The sequence below is a fragment of the Grampus griseus genome (genome assembly GCF_964374135.1).
Source record: "Grampus griseus genome assembly, chromosome: 13".
Classification (NCBI taxonomy): domain Eukaryota; kingdom Metazoa; phylum Chordata; class Mammalia; order Artiodactyla; family Delphinidae; genus Grampus; species Grampus griseus.
Window position 1 is genome coordinate 67,886,362 of NC_139007.1, and position 16,532 is coordinate 67,902,893.

Below are 16,532 nucleotides of genomic sequence, written 5' to 3' on the forward strand. Positions count from 1 at the left end.
AAAAATCCACAATATCATAAATACCATTTGATGCATTTTGTATAATCCATCCTTTATTGAGATAATTTCCATCACCCCAGGAAAATCCCTCAAGCCTCTTCTCAATTAATTCCCACATCCATTTCACTCCAAGAAGCAACTGCTGTTCTGGTTTTCTTTCTTTCTTCTTCTTTTTTCTGTTTTCCCATAAATTCATTCTGCCTTTTTTAGAACTTCATATACATAGAACCACACAGTATGTACTCTTCTGTGTGTTGCTGTTTTTTGCCAGCACAATGTTTTTGAGATACATTCACATTGTTTGTAGGTATCAATGGCTCCTTTTCTTTAAATTGCTGAGTGCTACTTCATTGCATGAAAAATACCATAGTTATCCATTCTTTAGTTGCTTCCCGTTTTTTGCCATTAAAATTTAATCTTTGGGGTAATGAAAGTTATCACCATCTTCTTTCTGTTATGAACATAGTGTAAGGCAACTTAAGGTTTGGGGCCTTTCTTCTGATTGATGAAATGATTGAGGCACATAAAGATATGTTCTATTACCTACGACATCCATATTTTCCACGTATTTTTTGTCATTCGTGATAGTTATCAGTTTATTTGAAGATAGAAACTTTTTTGTAACAAGCAAAAGATAGTTTTAGTATAGTAAAATTTAGAATTTAGCTTCTTGGCACTAAATTTTATTTTGTGAAGGAAAAAAACCTGGTTTTAACAACACCATAACTGTCATTTTCATTACTGAGAATGCCAAACTAGTCTCTGGAGGAACATCCTGTTTCACTTAGAATACTCTATTTCTGCACAAAATATTGATGTAGTTGTTGCAGACGGATTCAGCTGTTTCGCAGACCCTTATTTATCTGGCCTTACCTTTTATGTAGGTCTCTTATTTCTTTTCTGTTTCCTCAAAATGATTATCTAAGGGGACTGTAATTTCTGAATGATTGATTTATTGATTGATATTAGAGGAGTTCTACTGTCAGGGAAATGGGGCAAAATAAACTTTATGTGAGATTCCAATTAAAGTGGGCATGTTTACTTTGAACAGTGCAGGAAGACATAGATGATGTTGTTTCAAACTTTTATTACAGCTTTTCTCTGACTTGACTTTCTTTACACAGTTGACGGACTGGACAAAGCTTCTATAGCAAACTCAGATGGCCCAACAGCAGGCTCCCAAACACCTCCCTTCAAGAGGAAGGGGAAACTCTCCACCATTGGTAAAATCTTTAAGCCTTGGAAATGGAGGAAAAAGAAGACCAGTGACAAATTTAGAGAGACATCAGCAGGTAGGAACATCATAATTTTGTTAGAAGATAAATTGTTAAATTTTCCAAAAGGTAAAAAATTATATCTTGCAGGGTTTTTTTTTTTTCAGGGAAAAAATTAATCTATATTTGAAATGAAATTATTTCATTTAAGGGTGAAACAACTTAGGGTTCTGATCTGCCTTCTTTTTCTACTCACTTTGGCTTTCTAACATAGTCTTGTTTTTAAATATGTACTTGTAAATTCATATAAAAAATTAATGTGTAGGGAGAGGGAGGTGAAATGGAAAATTAGAAGTGGAAATGTTATTTGTCATTATTGTAGCTGCAAGTATCCATTTATACACACACATACGAACACTATTATCTATCTGTCTACTTAGTTCCAGTAACACAATCCTATTTGTCAATGAAGAATTTTTAAAATGTCTTTTAAATGTATTTGTTCTGTGGGCAAAATTTAAATGGCTGTATGAAGGAAAAGTGTTGCTATATTTATTAATTTTAAATTTCCATCATGTCCTTAGGACAAATAAATGGTCTGTGTCCTAGAGGAGTCATAACCTTAATGGTGTGAAAACTTTTTATTGTTATTTTATTTTGTGGATTTGTTAAACCTTAAGAATTACATTATTTAGTACCTTTCATATGGACTTATGGAGGAAGTTGACCTTAAATCTCAGGCCAGAATTAAGCCTGATTTAAACAAATGTCCAGTATCAGGGTATTGTTTAAGGTGGAAATGAGTTTATATCTTGGGGTAAGTTTAGCTTTCTCCACGTTTGTTGTCTAAAATAATCCCTTCATCAAAATTCCTCACTGCACCAGAAACTAATATTGTCCGTGTATGTACAGGATCACAGAGCATATCTTACTGGTCTGTGCTAAGAGTTGGCCTTTAGTTCTAGCGCTGTGACATAAAAAGGAAAACACAATCAATAGCACAAGGGTGTAGGATAGAGACACCAGGGCTTCCTAAAGAAAATTGTCTCTGCTGCTTTTGCAGCTGTATCATTTCTTTGAGCATTTAATATTTAAAAAGAAATAATGATACTATTTCTGGGATTTGTTTCAAAATGATCCTGGAGGAGAGGGGAGTATAGATGAAAGAAGATCGGTCCCAAGTTGGTAATATATGGGGTTCATTATTCTCATATCTCTACTTGTAGGTACTGGAAAGTTTTTGCAATAAAAAGACAGGCAAAGACAAAAGACTTGGCGTAGGAGCAAATAAGGATGGTTTGCTTTTTGAATCCTCTTTAGTTCCTAACTGGCTTCTTGGGTTGGGAGCAGTGGGAAGGGATGAACAGAGTGCTGTGCTGAGGGAGGACACCTGGGTTCTAGTTGTGTCCTTGCCACCAAGGTACCGTGTGACCTTGAGCAAGTCAGATCAGAATTGAATGAATTGAATTCTAATGTGCTTTCAGTTCCAGATTCTGTTGTGGATCCTTGACTCCTTCCAACCCCTGACTGGGCATCTTGTTCTTCCTTGTTCTGCAGTTGTAGATGGAAATACACTGGTCTTCTTAAGTACTTCCCGCTCAGGTTTCTCTAAGCATTGGGGGAGTCTAGCTCTTCGAGTTACCATGGATAACCAAGATGGGAATAGGGCTCTGGACAGTAGCATTAAGAAGACATTGAAAAGAGATGATGAAAGTCTCTTCATTTGTCTCTCTTGCCCTTCTCCTGGGTCTGGGCTGCTACCGTCTCTCTCCCTAAAGTAGGAACAATTACAAAGAACTTCCCTTCATCTTTTCTTGTCACTCTTTTTAATTATTTTAATAGTAGGGAGGCTGTAACATTTCTACCAACCCAGAATATTTAAGAAAAGTCATTTTAGACAGCATTAAGTGTTATTTTATATTATCCCATATTTATTGAGGATAGCCTAGCAATCTTTGTATTCTGTTTCCTTTTCACATTCACACAAGATTTTATATAAGTTGAGCTCCAAGAAGTTATTTATGGGTACTATATTTCTAGTTCCTAAAGACTACCGAACCACATTAAAAACCTGAGAAAGTTATTAGATATATCATCAGATTGGTTTTTGTTTTTTGTCTTTGCATCAAAATTGTGACATAACAGAATAAAGACAAGCCAAGTGGATGTGTTAACAATTCATTGTGAATTTTTCTGCTACATTTACTTGCATCATTTCTTTTTAAATATATTTATTTATTTTTGGCTGCGTTGGGTTTTCATTCTGCATGCGGGCTTTCTCTAGTTGCAGCAAACGGGGGCTACTCTTCATTGTGGTGCGCAGGCTCCTCGTTGTGGTGGCTCCTCTTGTTGCAGAGCACAGGCTCTAGGCACACGGGCTTCAGTAGTTGCAGCACGCAGGCTCAGTAATTGTGTCTCATGGGCTCTAGAGCTCAGGCTCCATAGTTGTGGCACGCAGGCTTAGTTGCTCCACGGCATGTGGGATCTTCCCGGACCAGGGCTCGAACCCATGTCCCTTGCACTGGCAGGCGGATTCTTAACCACTGCGCCACCAGGGAAGTCCACATCATTTCTTTTTAAACCCATGTTATTACTAATGTTTTATTTGAATTTCGTAAGATGTTATCAAGTGTCCCAAGTACTTTACTGTCACTATATATATATATATTTTTAATTCAATTTCTGCTGAGTTTTATGGAATGCATTAGTAAAGCTTAAAATAAACGGAGGAACAAAGTGGTGTAACATATTTTTTTCACATTGAGGAAAGATGTCACATCTAGAGGAAAACTGATGCATTTGGAAATAACCAAGAGTAGGGTGTTTTCGTCTCAAACAGTGAAATCTAGGGGTTTGGGTATGACCAAGGCCAGCTCCATCAAAGAACACCTTAGGCAAGATCCATAATATTTTAGGATATGAAAGAATATGAATTTCTTTCAAGAAGAGTAACTCTTCTTCGTTTGTCCTTCTCCTAAGCTCTTGGCTTTACAGTCATATGGACATGAATCTTACTGTGTTCTATTACACAGCGATTAATACCACTTTTCTTAGTGTGGGGGTCTGTGGTAGGAATTTTTAATTGATGGTAGATAGGATGCAGCACTGATTTATTAATGCCACTGTAATAAATGCCATTGTTCTCACATGTTCATGGTGGTGGAAGTTAAGAAAGGTCCTGTGTTCTGTCTGCTTGGTGGTCCTTGAGTCAACTAGATTTTGAAAGGCTGTCTTGTCCTATAAGGCTGGCTGGGCTTATGCCCCGACTTCAAGTTCTCTGGCCTTGTTTTAAAGCAGAAAGTTACCTGTATCTTCAGCTCTGTTTAGAATGGTCCATAGGCTATTGGGTTCTAGGGCAGAGTAGTCTTTTCTATTTACTTTCCCTTGGTGATTCTTTTCTTCGGTTTTCATCTCCTGAGTGAAACGGTCCTTCTTTGGTTCCACCTAAGCTCCATCCCTTCCCTAACTTTAGAACTCAAAATCTCATTTACGCTTTTTTTCCTACATAATCATTTCTTCTCTTTTTTTGGGGGTGGTGGTGGTGGTGGGTAGGTAGTGGTGGCTGAGGTGCCTCCCTTTGGGTCTTTACGTATGCTTTCATCTCCCCAAAGCTGACGATACAAACAAACAGGCTGTTCCTCTAACTTCTACATGGGCGGTTACAACTAAGACCAAAGGTCTTCAAAATCTACCCTGTGTCTGCTGCTTCCACTTCCCTCCTGCACTCTCATGTCTTTCCTTCTGCAGTCTGCCCCTGCATCCAGCACTCCACTGAGGGGACTCCAAGCCTCCCAATCCTGACATTTAGTGTTATTCTCTCATTTTCATCCATCTCAGTCTCTACAAGATGCGCCATTGCTGTTGTGTCCTTCCTTGTTTTACAAAATAGCTCTTACTTGATTTACACAAGGTGTCATCATCTTGGTTGTCTTTGACTTTTCTTTCTCTTTTGTCCCCTCTCTTCCCCTTCCCATTTCCCCTAAACCTGTGCAAGAGAGGTTCGCTACCTGTCTCAGCCCTTCTCCTTTTGTGAACGTGCCCTTCCTCACCCTTCTTTCTTCTCAGTGCCCACATCTCTCGAACCCAGGCACATCTCCTCGAGCACCTCATGGGCAGTAGTGCCTGAGGACTGTGTGTTAACGCAAAACCCATTCTTATGGTCTACATAGATCTACATTGAAAAGGTGGTACATGCCAGGCACTGATTAATTTGCTTCTGGGTATCAATTTTTTAATTAAAAAATCAGGATTTTGTAGTGAGAATGTTAAGAAACTTGCATCAGATTTTGCTCTCACACAGTGAGGGGAGGCATTCAGTTAAGTTGGACTGTAAGACTGCAGAGTTAGACCGAGAAATTTTCACAACGAGAGGTTACAGTGTCTACAAGCAGAAGAATTGCTGTGAATACGTGCTGTGTGTCCCCCGGTTTAGAAGAGAGGGTCTGTAACCTATGACCACACTCAGTTCTTCCTCAAATCACTGAGTGACTGGGCAGGTGACTGGAGTAACAACCATCTAATTCCACCCCTCCCTAAAGGTATCCCAGGCTTTAAACAGGATATGAGATACCAACATTGATCTTTTACAAGAATGACTCTTTGACATTGTTTAAGGCAATGGCACCAAACAGAGAACTTACAACTTGATTCTTTATTCTCTTGAACACATACCCACAGTTAACACTTAACATTGGCTTAACATCTAAAATGTCTTCAGCTCAGTTATCTTTACTTTTTTCATAACTTCTGCTTTCACAAACACTTCTGTGTTTGGGGATAGTATTAAAATGTAATTTCAGGAATAGAAACATTATTTTTGGTGAAGCAAGATAGAAAATTTAAAGTTCACGTGGCAGCAGTAGCAGTCGCCGGAAGGTCTCATTATGCTCACCCTACTTGTCTTTCACGCGTTAACTTAAACTTTCGTTTTAGAGAGGGAAGGTACTGACACCTGCTCTGAATGAGCACAGAGAGGGAGCAGAGAGGGAGCGGGAAAGTCCTATGTACAAATACTTTCCAAACCCCTGCCGTCCCCAGCTACCCCTGCTATTGCAGACGTGGCTTTCTTTGGCATCCAGGCTTTGACCACGGAGTTCTTTGATTCGTCCTTGCCTTTTACCATCTTCTACATTCTATTAGTTCCTAAACCTTTTATTTATTTCTCCTAGTGCAGGCCTCTACCATCAGCCTTTCCTCTCGGTCCCCATTGTCTGGTCCTTATCACTCTATGTCTCAATTATTGCAGGTGGCCTCTTTGCTCTACTTAGGTATTAGCTGTCCGAGCTCTAGAAAGCTATGGAATGCTAGAGGAGGCAGGGAGAGACAGGGTTCTGGCATTAAGCCTGCCTAGGAAGGGAACGTGACCCAGCTAGTGAGGCTGACAGAGAAGATTCAGGGTGGCACAGCCTGTCAGGAACACTAGAGTAACCAAGATAACATCCAGATCTCAGGCCAGCAAATAGAGCAGTGGGTCCTTCACAACAAAATGGCATGTGTTCCACCAGGTAGGGTAGCATAACGGAGCACCCGGGTGAGTGAGACTGGGAAATCCAAGCAAGCCTTGAGAGCCAGCATGTTCTTTACTTAGGTGGCAGTATTCATGGCAGATGGTGCTGGAACCAAAAACACTCAAACTGGGTCCCCATCTTTTTTTTTTTTTAAGGAACCGGGGAATAGAGCTGGTAACTAGGACAGGGAGTTACCAAAGGATTCAGGACAGAAACTCACTGCTTGAAGTGGGACACAGGGGATAGGTCTGCGGGAGTGGTCTCCTCAGACCCCAGACCTCAGGTGCTGGAGCTCCTGTCGCTACAAGGGCACAGCCCAAGAGCTGGGTGGCTGGAGAGAGCAGGGATTATTGTGGTTTTGGGAAAATAGGTGGGGAAATCTCTCCCCTCCCTCCTCTATCTAGATCATCCTGGATACCACTACAGGAAGTCTTCCTCAGGTGGAACTTTGGTCCTTTGCTTCTTGCCCAAAAAGTGACTGACTTCACGTTGTTTCCTAAATGAATTCCAGACTCCTCAGCTCTCTGCAGTGTAACCCAAACTGACCTTTCGTGTCTTATCTTTTTTTTTTTTTTTTTTTTTTGCGGTACGCGGGCCTCTCACTGTTGCGGCCTCTCCCGTTGCGGAGCACAGGCTCCGGACGCGCAGGCTCAGCGGCCATGACTCACGGGCCCAGCCTTTCCGCGGCATGTGGGATCTTCCCGGAACCGGGGCACGAGCCCGTGTCCCCTGCATCGGCAGGTGGACTCTCAACCACTGCGCCACCAGGGAAGCCCTTATCTTTCTTTATTAGTCACTTGCCTTGGACTTCTGTCACCCAGGGGCCCTCGGTGAGCATGCCCGGAGCCTCTGTGTCCCCAGGCCTTTCTTCACGCTCTTCCCTCTTCCTCTGAGCACCTTCTTCCTACAGCTGCACCTGGGAAAATACTGCAAGCCATGCAAGGGTCCTAACATGTCTCTTCTTTCCTGAGGATGTTCTTGACCTTGATTCTGCATCATCTAGTAGGAACCTCCCCTCCTGTGCTTGTCCTCCTGTTAGGAGATATGTACTTTGACTTCTTTCCTAGTTTATGTGTCTGCTACCAATTTACTGTGTAAATTATTTAAGGGCAGAGACTATCTCACTCATCTTCACCCCACTTCAGATGCTTTACATGATCATTTGAACCTGGTATGTACTCTTAACATATGACTTGAATTGGTTATTTATTGGATATCCACTATAACTAAAAATACAGCACTGGGTGCTTTAGGGCTTTATAAAAGAAATTGAAGATTGAAAAAATATCATGGAAAAGATAAAGACAATAAATTAAAATACAAACCAAAAACATGTACTCACAGTTACAGCTATGTACAACTATTAAAAGCCAATAAAATAATTAGGGGAAATTTCTTCTTCTTACCTTTTTGCCCTTATTTAAAAAGAAGTTACACTCCTAAATAAAGAAAATCCAGACAATTTATTTTCATTATAATTGTGACTTTGATTCGTGTTGTTAGTCATGGGGAAGGAATGCCCGTCCAGATTTTTAGATAACATTGTTGCAAGTTATCAGCCTTCTAGGAGTCAGAGTAATTTGCAGAAAGTCATCTGCTAAAAGCTTTAATTTACTGAAGGTACTCTTACTCCCTAATAATATAATGGCTATGTTTTTATTGAATGCTATTATGTGCCAGGTTCTGCTCCAAGAACTTTATTCATGTTAACTCATTTAATCCTCAAAGGTTATAAAGTTTAAGTGCTACTGTTATCCCAGTTTTACTGATGAGGACACTAAGGTCAGAAAATTCAAATGACTTGCCCAAGGAAACACACCTGGTAGGAGCCAAAAGCAGTATCTGAACCCAAGCAATATGGTGCCACAGCCAGATTTTTTACCATTACACTGTGTGGCCTCTTCAGACGATAACTTCATACTCAGACCAGTAAGGATTGATCATTGAAAGGTGACCCTAATACCTGGATTTGCTTCATATACTGGAATTTTTGCTGTAAGAAGGATTCGGTGTGAAGAATTATTTTGATTCTGCTTGACTAGCCTGATTTCAGCAGTGTACACAGAAAAATGGTTGAAAAGGATCAAAATTATATTTGGTTCATTTAAGATACTATTCTTTGTAATCATAGAGGCATGATGTTGCTGATAGTGACTATTTTCTATATCTAGAAGGTAGGGCAAAGTTAGAGGATTTTCCCAGGGTGATATTTGTTCAGGACTGATCTGGTTGTATTAATAAATGGCAGCCTTTTGATTTTCTCTATCCTGTTCCACTAAGAACATGGAAGTACCTTCATGTATCATTCACTGTCACACCATATCGGAGGAAGGGAAGAGAATCTCTCCCTTTTCCCAATTTACAGCAGCAGAGGGAAGTTACATAGCCCATAAAGACCACACAGCACATCCTGGTCCATGTAGGGCTCCTTGCTTATATGTTAGGTAATACTCTTTTGTCCTCTTGACATGTTTATTGAACATCAACATCTACTATATGTCAGGCACTGTTGTAGACTCTAGTGATACAGCAGGAACAAAAGAGATAAATTGCCTTCCCTTATGGGACTACATTCTAGCAGGGGTAGGAGACATAGAGTAAACCCAGTAAGTTAGTATATTAGAACGTGAGAGGAGAAAAAATAAAGCAAGGAGTAGGGAATGTGGGAGGGAAGTTCCAGTTTAAAATGGGGTGGTCGGGCTTCCCTGGTGGCACAGTGGTTGAGCGTCCGCCAGCCGATGCAGGGGACACAGGTTTGTGCCCCGGTCCAGGAAGATCCCACGTGCCGCGGAGCGGCTGGGCCCATGAGCCATGGCCGCTGGGCCTGCGCGTCCGGAGCCTGTGCTCCGCAACGGGAGAGGCCACAACAGTGAGAGTCCCACGTACCACAAAAAAAAAAGAAAAGGGGTGGTCAGGGACTTCCCTGGTGGTCCAGTGGTTAGGACTCTGCACTTCCACTGAAGTGACACGGGTTCAATCCCTGGTTGAGGAGCTAAGATCCTGCATGGTGCGCCGTGCGGCCAAAAAAAAAAAATCCAAAACAAAACAAAACAAAAAAATTGGGTGGTCAGGGGAACTTTACCGGGAAGGCAACATTTGAGCAAAAAACAAGAGGGAAGAAAAGAAAAAGCACTCGGGGAAATCCTATTAAGTGATCACATGAGTTAGAGATGCATGCATTTTCTTCAGCCTAATAATGGTGTTAATGTACTGTGAATGTAATCAAGTATAAACTTTATCCAATAATTTAACAATCAAAATGCTTCACATTCATGAACCTCATGCTGGCTAATCTTTTATTTATTTTTTAATTGATTTGGCCACGCCACGTGACATGCAAGATCTTAGTTCCCCAACCAGGGATCAAACCCGTGACCCCTGAATTGGGAGCAAAGACTTTTTGTTTTTTTGTTTTCTGAATATTATTTTATTTTAATTTTAATACAGCAGGTTCTTATTAGTTATCTATTTTATACATATTAATGTATATATGTCAATCCCAATCTCCCAATTCATCCCACCACCACCCCCACCCACTTTCCTCCCTTGGTGTCCATACGTTTGTTCTCTACATCTGTGTCTCTATTTCTGTCTTGCAAACCAGTTCATCTGTACCATTTTTCTAGATTCCACATATATGCGATAATATATTTGTTTTTCTAACTTACTTCACTCTGTATGACAGTCTCTAGGTCCATCCACATCTCTACAAATGACCCAATTTCGTTCCTTTTTATGGCTGAGTAATATTCCATTGTATATATGTACCACATCTTCTTTATCTCTTCGTCTGTTGATGGGCATTTAGGTTGCTTTCATGACCTGGCTATCGTAAATAGTGCTGCAGTGAACAATGGGGTGCATGTGTCTTTTTGAATTAATGTTTTCTCTGGGTATGTGCCCAGTAGTGAGATTGCTGAGTCATATGGTAGTTCTATTTTTAGTTTTTTAAGGAACCTCCATGCTGTTCTCCATAGTGGCTGTATCAATTTACATTCCCACCAACAGTGCAAGACAGTTCCCTTTTCTCCACACCCTCTCCAGCATTTGTTGTTTGTAGATTTTCTGATAATGGCCATTCTGACCAGTGTGAAGTGATACCTCATTGTAGTTTTGATTTGCATTTCTCTAATAATTAGTGATGTTGAGCAGCTTTTCATATGCCTCTTGGCCATCCGTATATCTTCTTTGGAGAGATGTCTATTTAGGCCGTCTGCCCATTTTTGGATTGGGTTGCTTGCTTTTTTAGTATTGAGCTGCATGAGCTGCTTATATATTTTGGAGATTAATCCTTTGTCAGCTGATTTGTTTGCAAATATTTTCTCCCATTCTGAGGGTTGTTTTTTTGTTTTGTTTATAGTTTCCTTTGCTTTGCAAAAGCTTTTAAGTTTCATTAGGTCCCATTTGTTTATTTTTGTTTTTATTTCCATAATTCTAAGAGGTGGGTAAAAAAGATCTTTCTGTGATTTATGTCAAAGAGTGTTCTTCCTATGTTTTCCTCTAGGAGTTTTATAGTGTCTGGTCTTACATTTAGGTGTTTAATCCATTTTGAGTTTATTTTTGTATATGGTGTTAGGGAGTGTTCTAATTTCATTCTTTTACATGTAGCTGTCCAGTTTTCCCAGCACCACTTATTGAAGAGACTGTCTTTTCTCCATTTTATATCCTGGCCTCCTTTGTCATAGATTAGTTGACCATAGGTGCATGGGTTTATCTCTGGGCTTTCTATCCTGTTCCATTGATCTATATTTCTGTTTTTGTGCCAGTACCATATTGTCTTGATTACTGTAGCTTTGTCATGTAGTCTGAAGTCAGGGAGTCTGATTCCTCCAGCTCCATTTTATTCCCTCAAGGTTGCTTTGGGGGCTCCCCTGGTGGCACAGTGGTTAAGAATCCACCTGCCAATGCAGGGAATACGGGTTCGGTCCCTTCTCTGGGAAGATCCCACATGCCATGGAGCAACTAAGCCTGTGAGCCACAACAATTGAGCTGGCACTCTAGAGCCCACGAGCCACAACTACTGATCCCGTGTGCCAGAACTACTGAAGCCTGTGCACCTAGAGCCCGTGCTTCACAACAAGAGAAGCCCCCACAGTGAGAAGCCCACATACTGCAACAAAGAGTAGCCCCCGCTCGCCGCAACTAGAGAAAGCCCACAGGCAGCAATGAAAACCCAACCCACCCAAAAAAAAAAAAAAAAAAAAAAACCCACAAAAACAGATTGCTTTGGTATTCGGGGTCTTTTGTGTCTCCATACAAATTTTAAGATTTCTTGTTCTAGTTCTGTAAAAAATGCCATTGGTAATTTGATACAGATTGCATTGAATCTGTAGATTGCTTTGGGTAGTATAGTCATTTTCACAATATTGATTCTTCCAATTCAAGAACATGGCATATCTCTCCATCTGTTTGTGTCATCTTTGATTTCTTAAATCAGTGTCTTATAGTTTTCTGAGTACAGGTCTTTTATCTCCTTAGGTAGGTTTATTCCTCGGTATTGTATTCTTTTGTTGCAGTGGTGAATGGGATTTTTTCCTTAATTTCTCTTTCTGATCTTTCGTTGTTAGTGTATAGGAATGCAAGAGGTTTCTGTGCATTACTTTTATATCCTGCAGCTTTACCAAATGCATTGATTAGCTCTAGTAGTTTTCTGGTGGCGTCTTTAGGATTATCTATATATAGTATTATGTCATCAGGAAACAGTAACAGTTTTACTTCTTTTCCGATTTGGATTCCTTTTATTTCTTTTTCTTCTCTGATTGCTGTGGCTAGGACTTCCAAAACTATGTTGAATAATAGTGGCGAGAGTGGACATCCTTGTCTTGTTCCTGATCTTAGAGGAAAGACTTTCAGTGTTTCACAACTGAGTATGATGTTTGCTGTGGGTTTATCAATATGGCCTTTATTATGTTGAGGTAGGTTCTCTCTATGCCCATTTTCTGTAGAATTTTTATCATAAATGGGTTTGAATTTTGTCAAATGCTTTTTTTGCATCTATTGAGATGATCATATGGTTTTTATTCCTTAATTTGTTAATGTGGTGTATCACGTTGATTGATTTGCATCTACTGAAGAATCCTTGCATCCCTGGGATAAATCCCACTTGATCGTGGTATATGATCCTTTTTAATGTGTTGTTGGATTCTGTTTGCTAGTATTTTGTTCAGAATCTTTGCATCTATGTTCGTCAGTAATATTGGCCTATAATTTTCTTTTTTTGTGATACCTTGTTCTGGTTTTGGTATCAGGGTGACGGTGGTTTCGTAGAATGAATTTGGGAGTGTTTCCCCTTCTAAAGTTTTTTGGAAGAGTTTGAGAAGGATGGGTGTTAGCTCTTCTCTAAATGTTTGCTAGAATTCACCTGTGAAGCCATCTGGTCCTGGACTTGTGTTTGTTGGAAGTTTTGGGGTTTTTTTGTTTTTTTTTGTTTTTGCAGTACACAGGCCTCTCACTGTTGTGGCCTCTCCCATTGCGGAGTACAGGCTCCGGACCCGCAGGCTCAGCGGCCATGGCTCACAGGCCCAGCCGCTCCGTGGCATGTGGGATCTTCCCAGACCGGGGCACGAGCCCGTGTCTCCTGCATCGACAGGCGGACTCTCAATAACTGAGCCACCAGGGAAGCCCTGTTTTTGTGTTTTTTACAGTGTTTTTCCTGTAATTGATCTCCAATCTCATAGCATTGTGGTCAGAAAAGATGCTTGGTACGATTTCAATTTTCTTAAATTTTCTGAGGCTTGATTTGTGACCCAAGATGTGATCTATCCTGGAGAATGTTCTGTGTGCCCTTGAGAAGAAAGTGTATTCTACCACTTTTGGGTGGAATGTTCTATAAGTATAAATCTATCTGGTCTGTTGTGTCATTTAAAGCATGTGTTTCCTTATTTATTTTCTGTTTGGATGATCTGTCCACTGGTGTAAATGGTGTGTTAAAGTCCCCTACTATTATTGTGTTGCTGTCGATTTCCTATTTTATAGCTGTTAGCAGTTGCCTTATGTATTGAGGTGCTCCTATGTTGGGTGCATAAATATTTACAATTGTTATATCTTCTTCTTGGATTGATCCCTTGATCATTATGTAGTATCCCTCCTTATCTCTCATAACAGTCTTTATTTTAAAGTCTATTTTATCTGACATGAGTGTTGCTACTCCAGCTTTCTTATGATTTCCATTTGCATGGAATATCTTTTTCCATCCCTTCACTTTCAGTCTGTATGTGTCCCTAGGTCTGAAGTGGGTCTCTTATAGACAGCATATATATGGGTCTTGTTTTTGTATCCATTCAGCCAGTCTGTGTCTTTTGGTTGGGGCATCTAATCCATTTACATTCAAGGTTATTATCTACATATATGTTCCTATTACCGTTTTCTTAATTGTTTGGGGTTTGTTTTTGTGGATCTTTTTCTTCTCTTGTGTTTCCCACCTAGAGAAGTTTCTTTAGCACTTGTGAAGCTGGTTTGGTGGTTCTGAATTCTCTTAGCTTTTGATTGTCTGAAAAGCTTTTGATTTCTCCATCAAATCTGAATGAGATCCTTGCTGGGTAGAGTAATCTTGGTTGTAGGTTTTTCTCTTTCATCACTTTAAGTATATCCTGCCACTCCTTTCTGGCCTGCAGGGTTTCTGCTGAAAAATCAGCTGATAACCTTATGGGGATTCCTTTGTATGTTATATTTTGTTTTTTTCCTTGCTGCTTTAATATTTTTCTTTGAATTTAATTTTTGTTAGTTTGATTAATATGTGTCGTGGTGTGTTTTTCCTGGGATTTATCCTGTATTGGACTCTCTGTGCTTCCTGGACTTGGGTGACTATTTTGTTTCCCATGTTAGGGAAGTTTTTGACTATAATCTCTTCAAATATTTTCCCAGACCCTTTCTTTTTCTCTTCTTCTTCTGGGACCCCTATAATTCGAATGTTCGTGCATTTAGTGTTGCCCCAGAGGTCTCTGAGATTGTCTTGAATTCTTTTCATTCCTTCTTCTTTATTCTGCTCCTTGGCAGTTATTTCCACCATTTTGTCTTCCAGCTCACTTATTCGTTCTTCTGCCTCATTTATTCTGTTAGTGATTCCTTCTAGTGTATTTTTCATTTCAGTTATTGTATTGTTCATCTCTGTTCTTTAGTTCTTCTGGATCTTTGTTAAACATTTCTTGTATTTTCTCAGTCTGTGCCTCCATTCTATTTCCAAGATTCTGGATCAACTTTACTATCATCCCTCTGAATTCTTTTTCAGGTAGATTGCCTATTTCCTCTTCATTTATTTGGTCTTGTAGGTTTTTACCTTGCTTCTTCATCTGTGACATATTTTTTTGCCATCGGATTTTGTTTGTTTGTTTTTTATGAGTGTGGTTGTCTTCCTGTCTTACTGGTTGTTTGTCCTGAGGCTTCCAACACTGGAGTTTGTAGGCTGTTGGGTAGAGCTGGGTCTTGGTGCTGAGATGAGGACCTCCATGAGACCTCACTCGGATGAATATTCCCTGGGGTCTGAGGTTCTCTGTTAGTCCAGTGGTTCGGACTCAGAGATTCCACCATAGGAGCTTTGGCCTGACCCCTGGCTCATGAACCAAGATCCCACAAGCCATGTGGGGTGGCAAAAAAAAAAAAAATTTCTTGTTTCTTGAGGTAGGATTGTACTGCTATAAACTTCCCTCTTAGAAATGCTTCTGCTGCATCCCACAGGTTTTGGATCATCGTGTTTCGTTGTCATTTGTGTCTAGGTATATTTTGATTTCCGCTTTGATTTTTTCAGTGATCTCTTGGTTATTTAGTAACTTATTGTTTAGCCTCCATGGGGAGCACAGAGTCTTAGCCACTGGACCACTGGGGAAGTCCTGGTTGCTAATCTTGATATCAGTTGTTGGCACCATGGCTCTGAAAAAAATCGTAATTTTTCTCTACAATTCTGCTAAAAGAGGAGCAGCAATCCAGGAAAGGGATTTAACTCTGTAATACTAATGTTTCATTATGGCTTCCTTTCTTAAATTCAAATCTAAGAGCCAGCTTCTGACAGGTGATCAGAAAGCTAGCTTCATGGAGTCCAAGTTTAGAATACCTCATATGTTGATGTTTTTTGGTGGATCCAAGTTTCAGGTTCTACAAAGAACGCCTTTATAAGTTGAAACAATGCATTATTGCCTCAGTGTTCAGACAGTCCTTAACTTACATGTTAATGGTGTCCCCATACCTCTTGGTTAGATTACAAGGAATGATGAGTAAATTCCCATGTTAATTTACAAAATTCAGTTTAATCCATGATACACCTGAAGCCTGGTACTGTTAAGACTCATTCCTCCAAATACAGCCAAACATTGTTTATTGTTACTGTGGCAAAACACCTTCTGAGTTTTCAGTTGAAATTGAGAATTTCAGGGTTGCAAAGGACCTAACCAATCATCTAGGTCTGTCTCCAGGGCAGGAATACCTTTTGTCTCCTGCAAGCCTGATAAGATACAGTCATTCAGCTTCTTCCTGAGCTCCTAATTCCTAGCTCTCATTATTGAGGAAGTTTTCTTTTATATTGACCTGAAACAAATTCTCTCCAGGTTTTCTAACTATCCCCTGGTACTAATCTGTCTATCTACCTGTCTGTCTATCTATCTACCTACCTATGTATCTATCTCCTAATCGCATTGGTACATGATGGTCCTCCCATCTTGTTTTAAAGTTCTTTCATCCCCTTGATCTATTTTCAGTTTAGAGTTTCTCATCATACTAAATTGTCTAGATTATTCAGTTAGTTTTTATTGAGTACGAGACCTAATGCAGCAGGTGCTGGGGTCACAGTGAGGAACAAGCCTAACACAGTAGGTGCCTGCCT

At 40.1% G+C, this 16,532-nt stretch overlaps 1 protein-coding gene across 4 annotated transcripts in view; it reads left to right on the forward strand.

Annotated features, from left to right (window-relative positions):
- PHACTR2 (phosphatase and actin regulator 2) overlaps nt 1–16,532 on the forward strand; it is a gene marked incomplete at its 3' end in the record, with an annotated part of 130,965 nt that overhangs the window by 34,949 nt on the left and 79,484 nt on the right. For all 4 annotated transcript variants that reach the window (XM_082668832.1, XM_082668834.1, XM_082668833.1 and 1 more), the window contains exon 2: nt 1,125–1,292. In XM_082668832.1, coding sequence (XP_082524958.1) covers nt 1,125–1,292 — 168 coding nt within the window. The remainder of the gene's footprint in view (nt 1–1,124; nt 1,293–16,532) is intronic.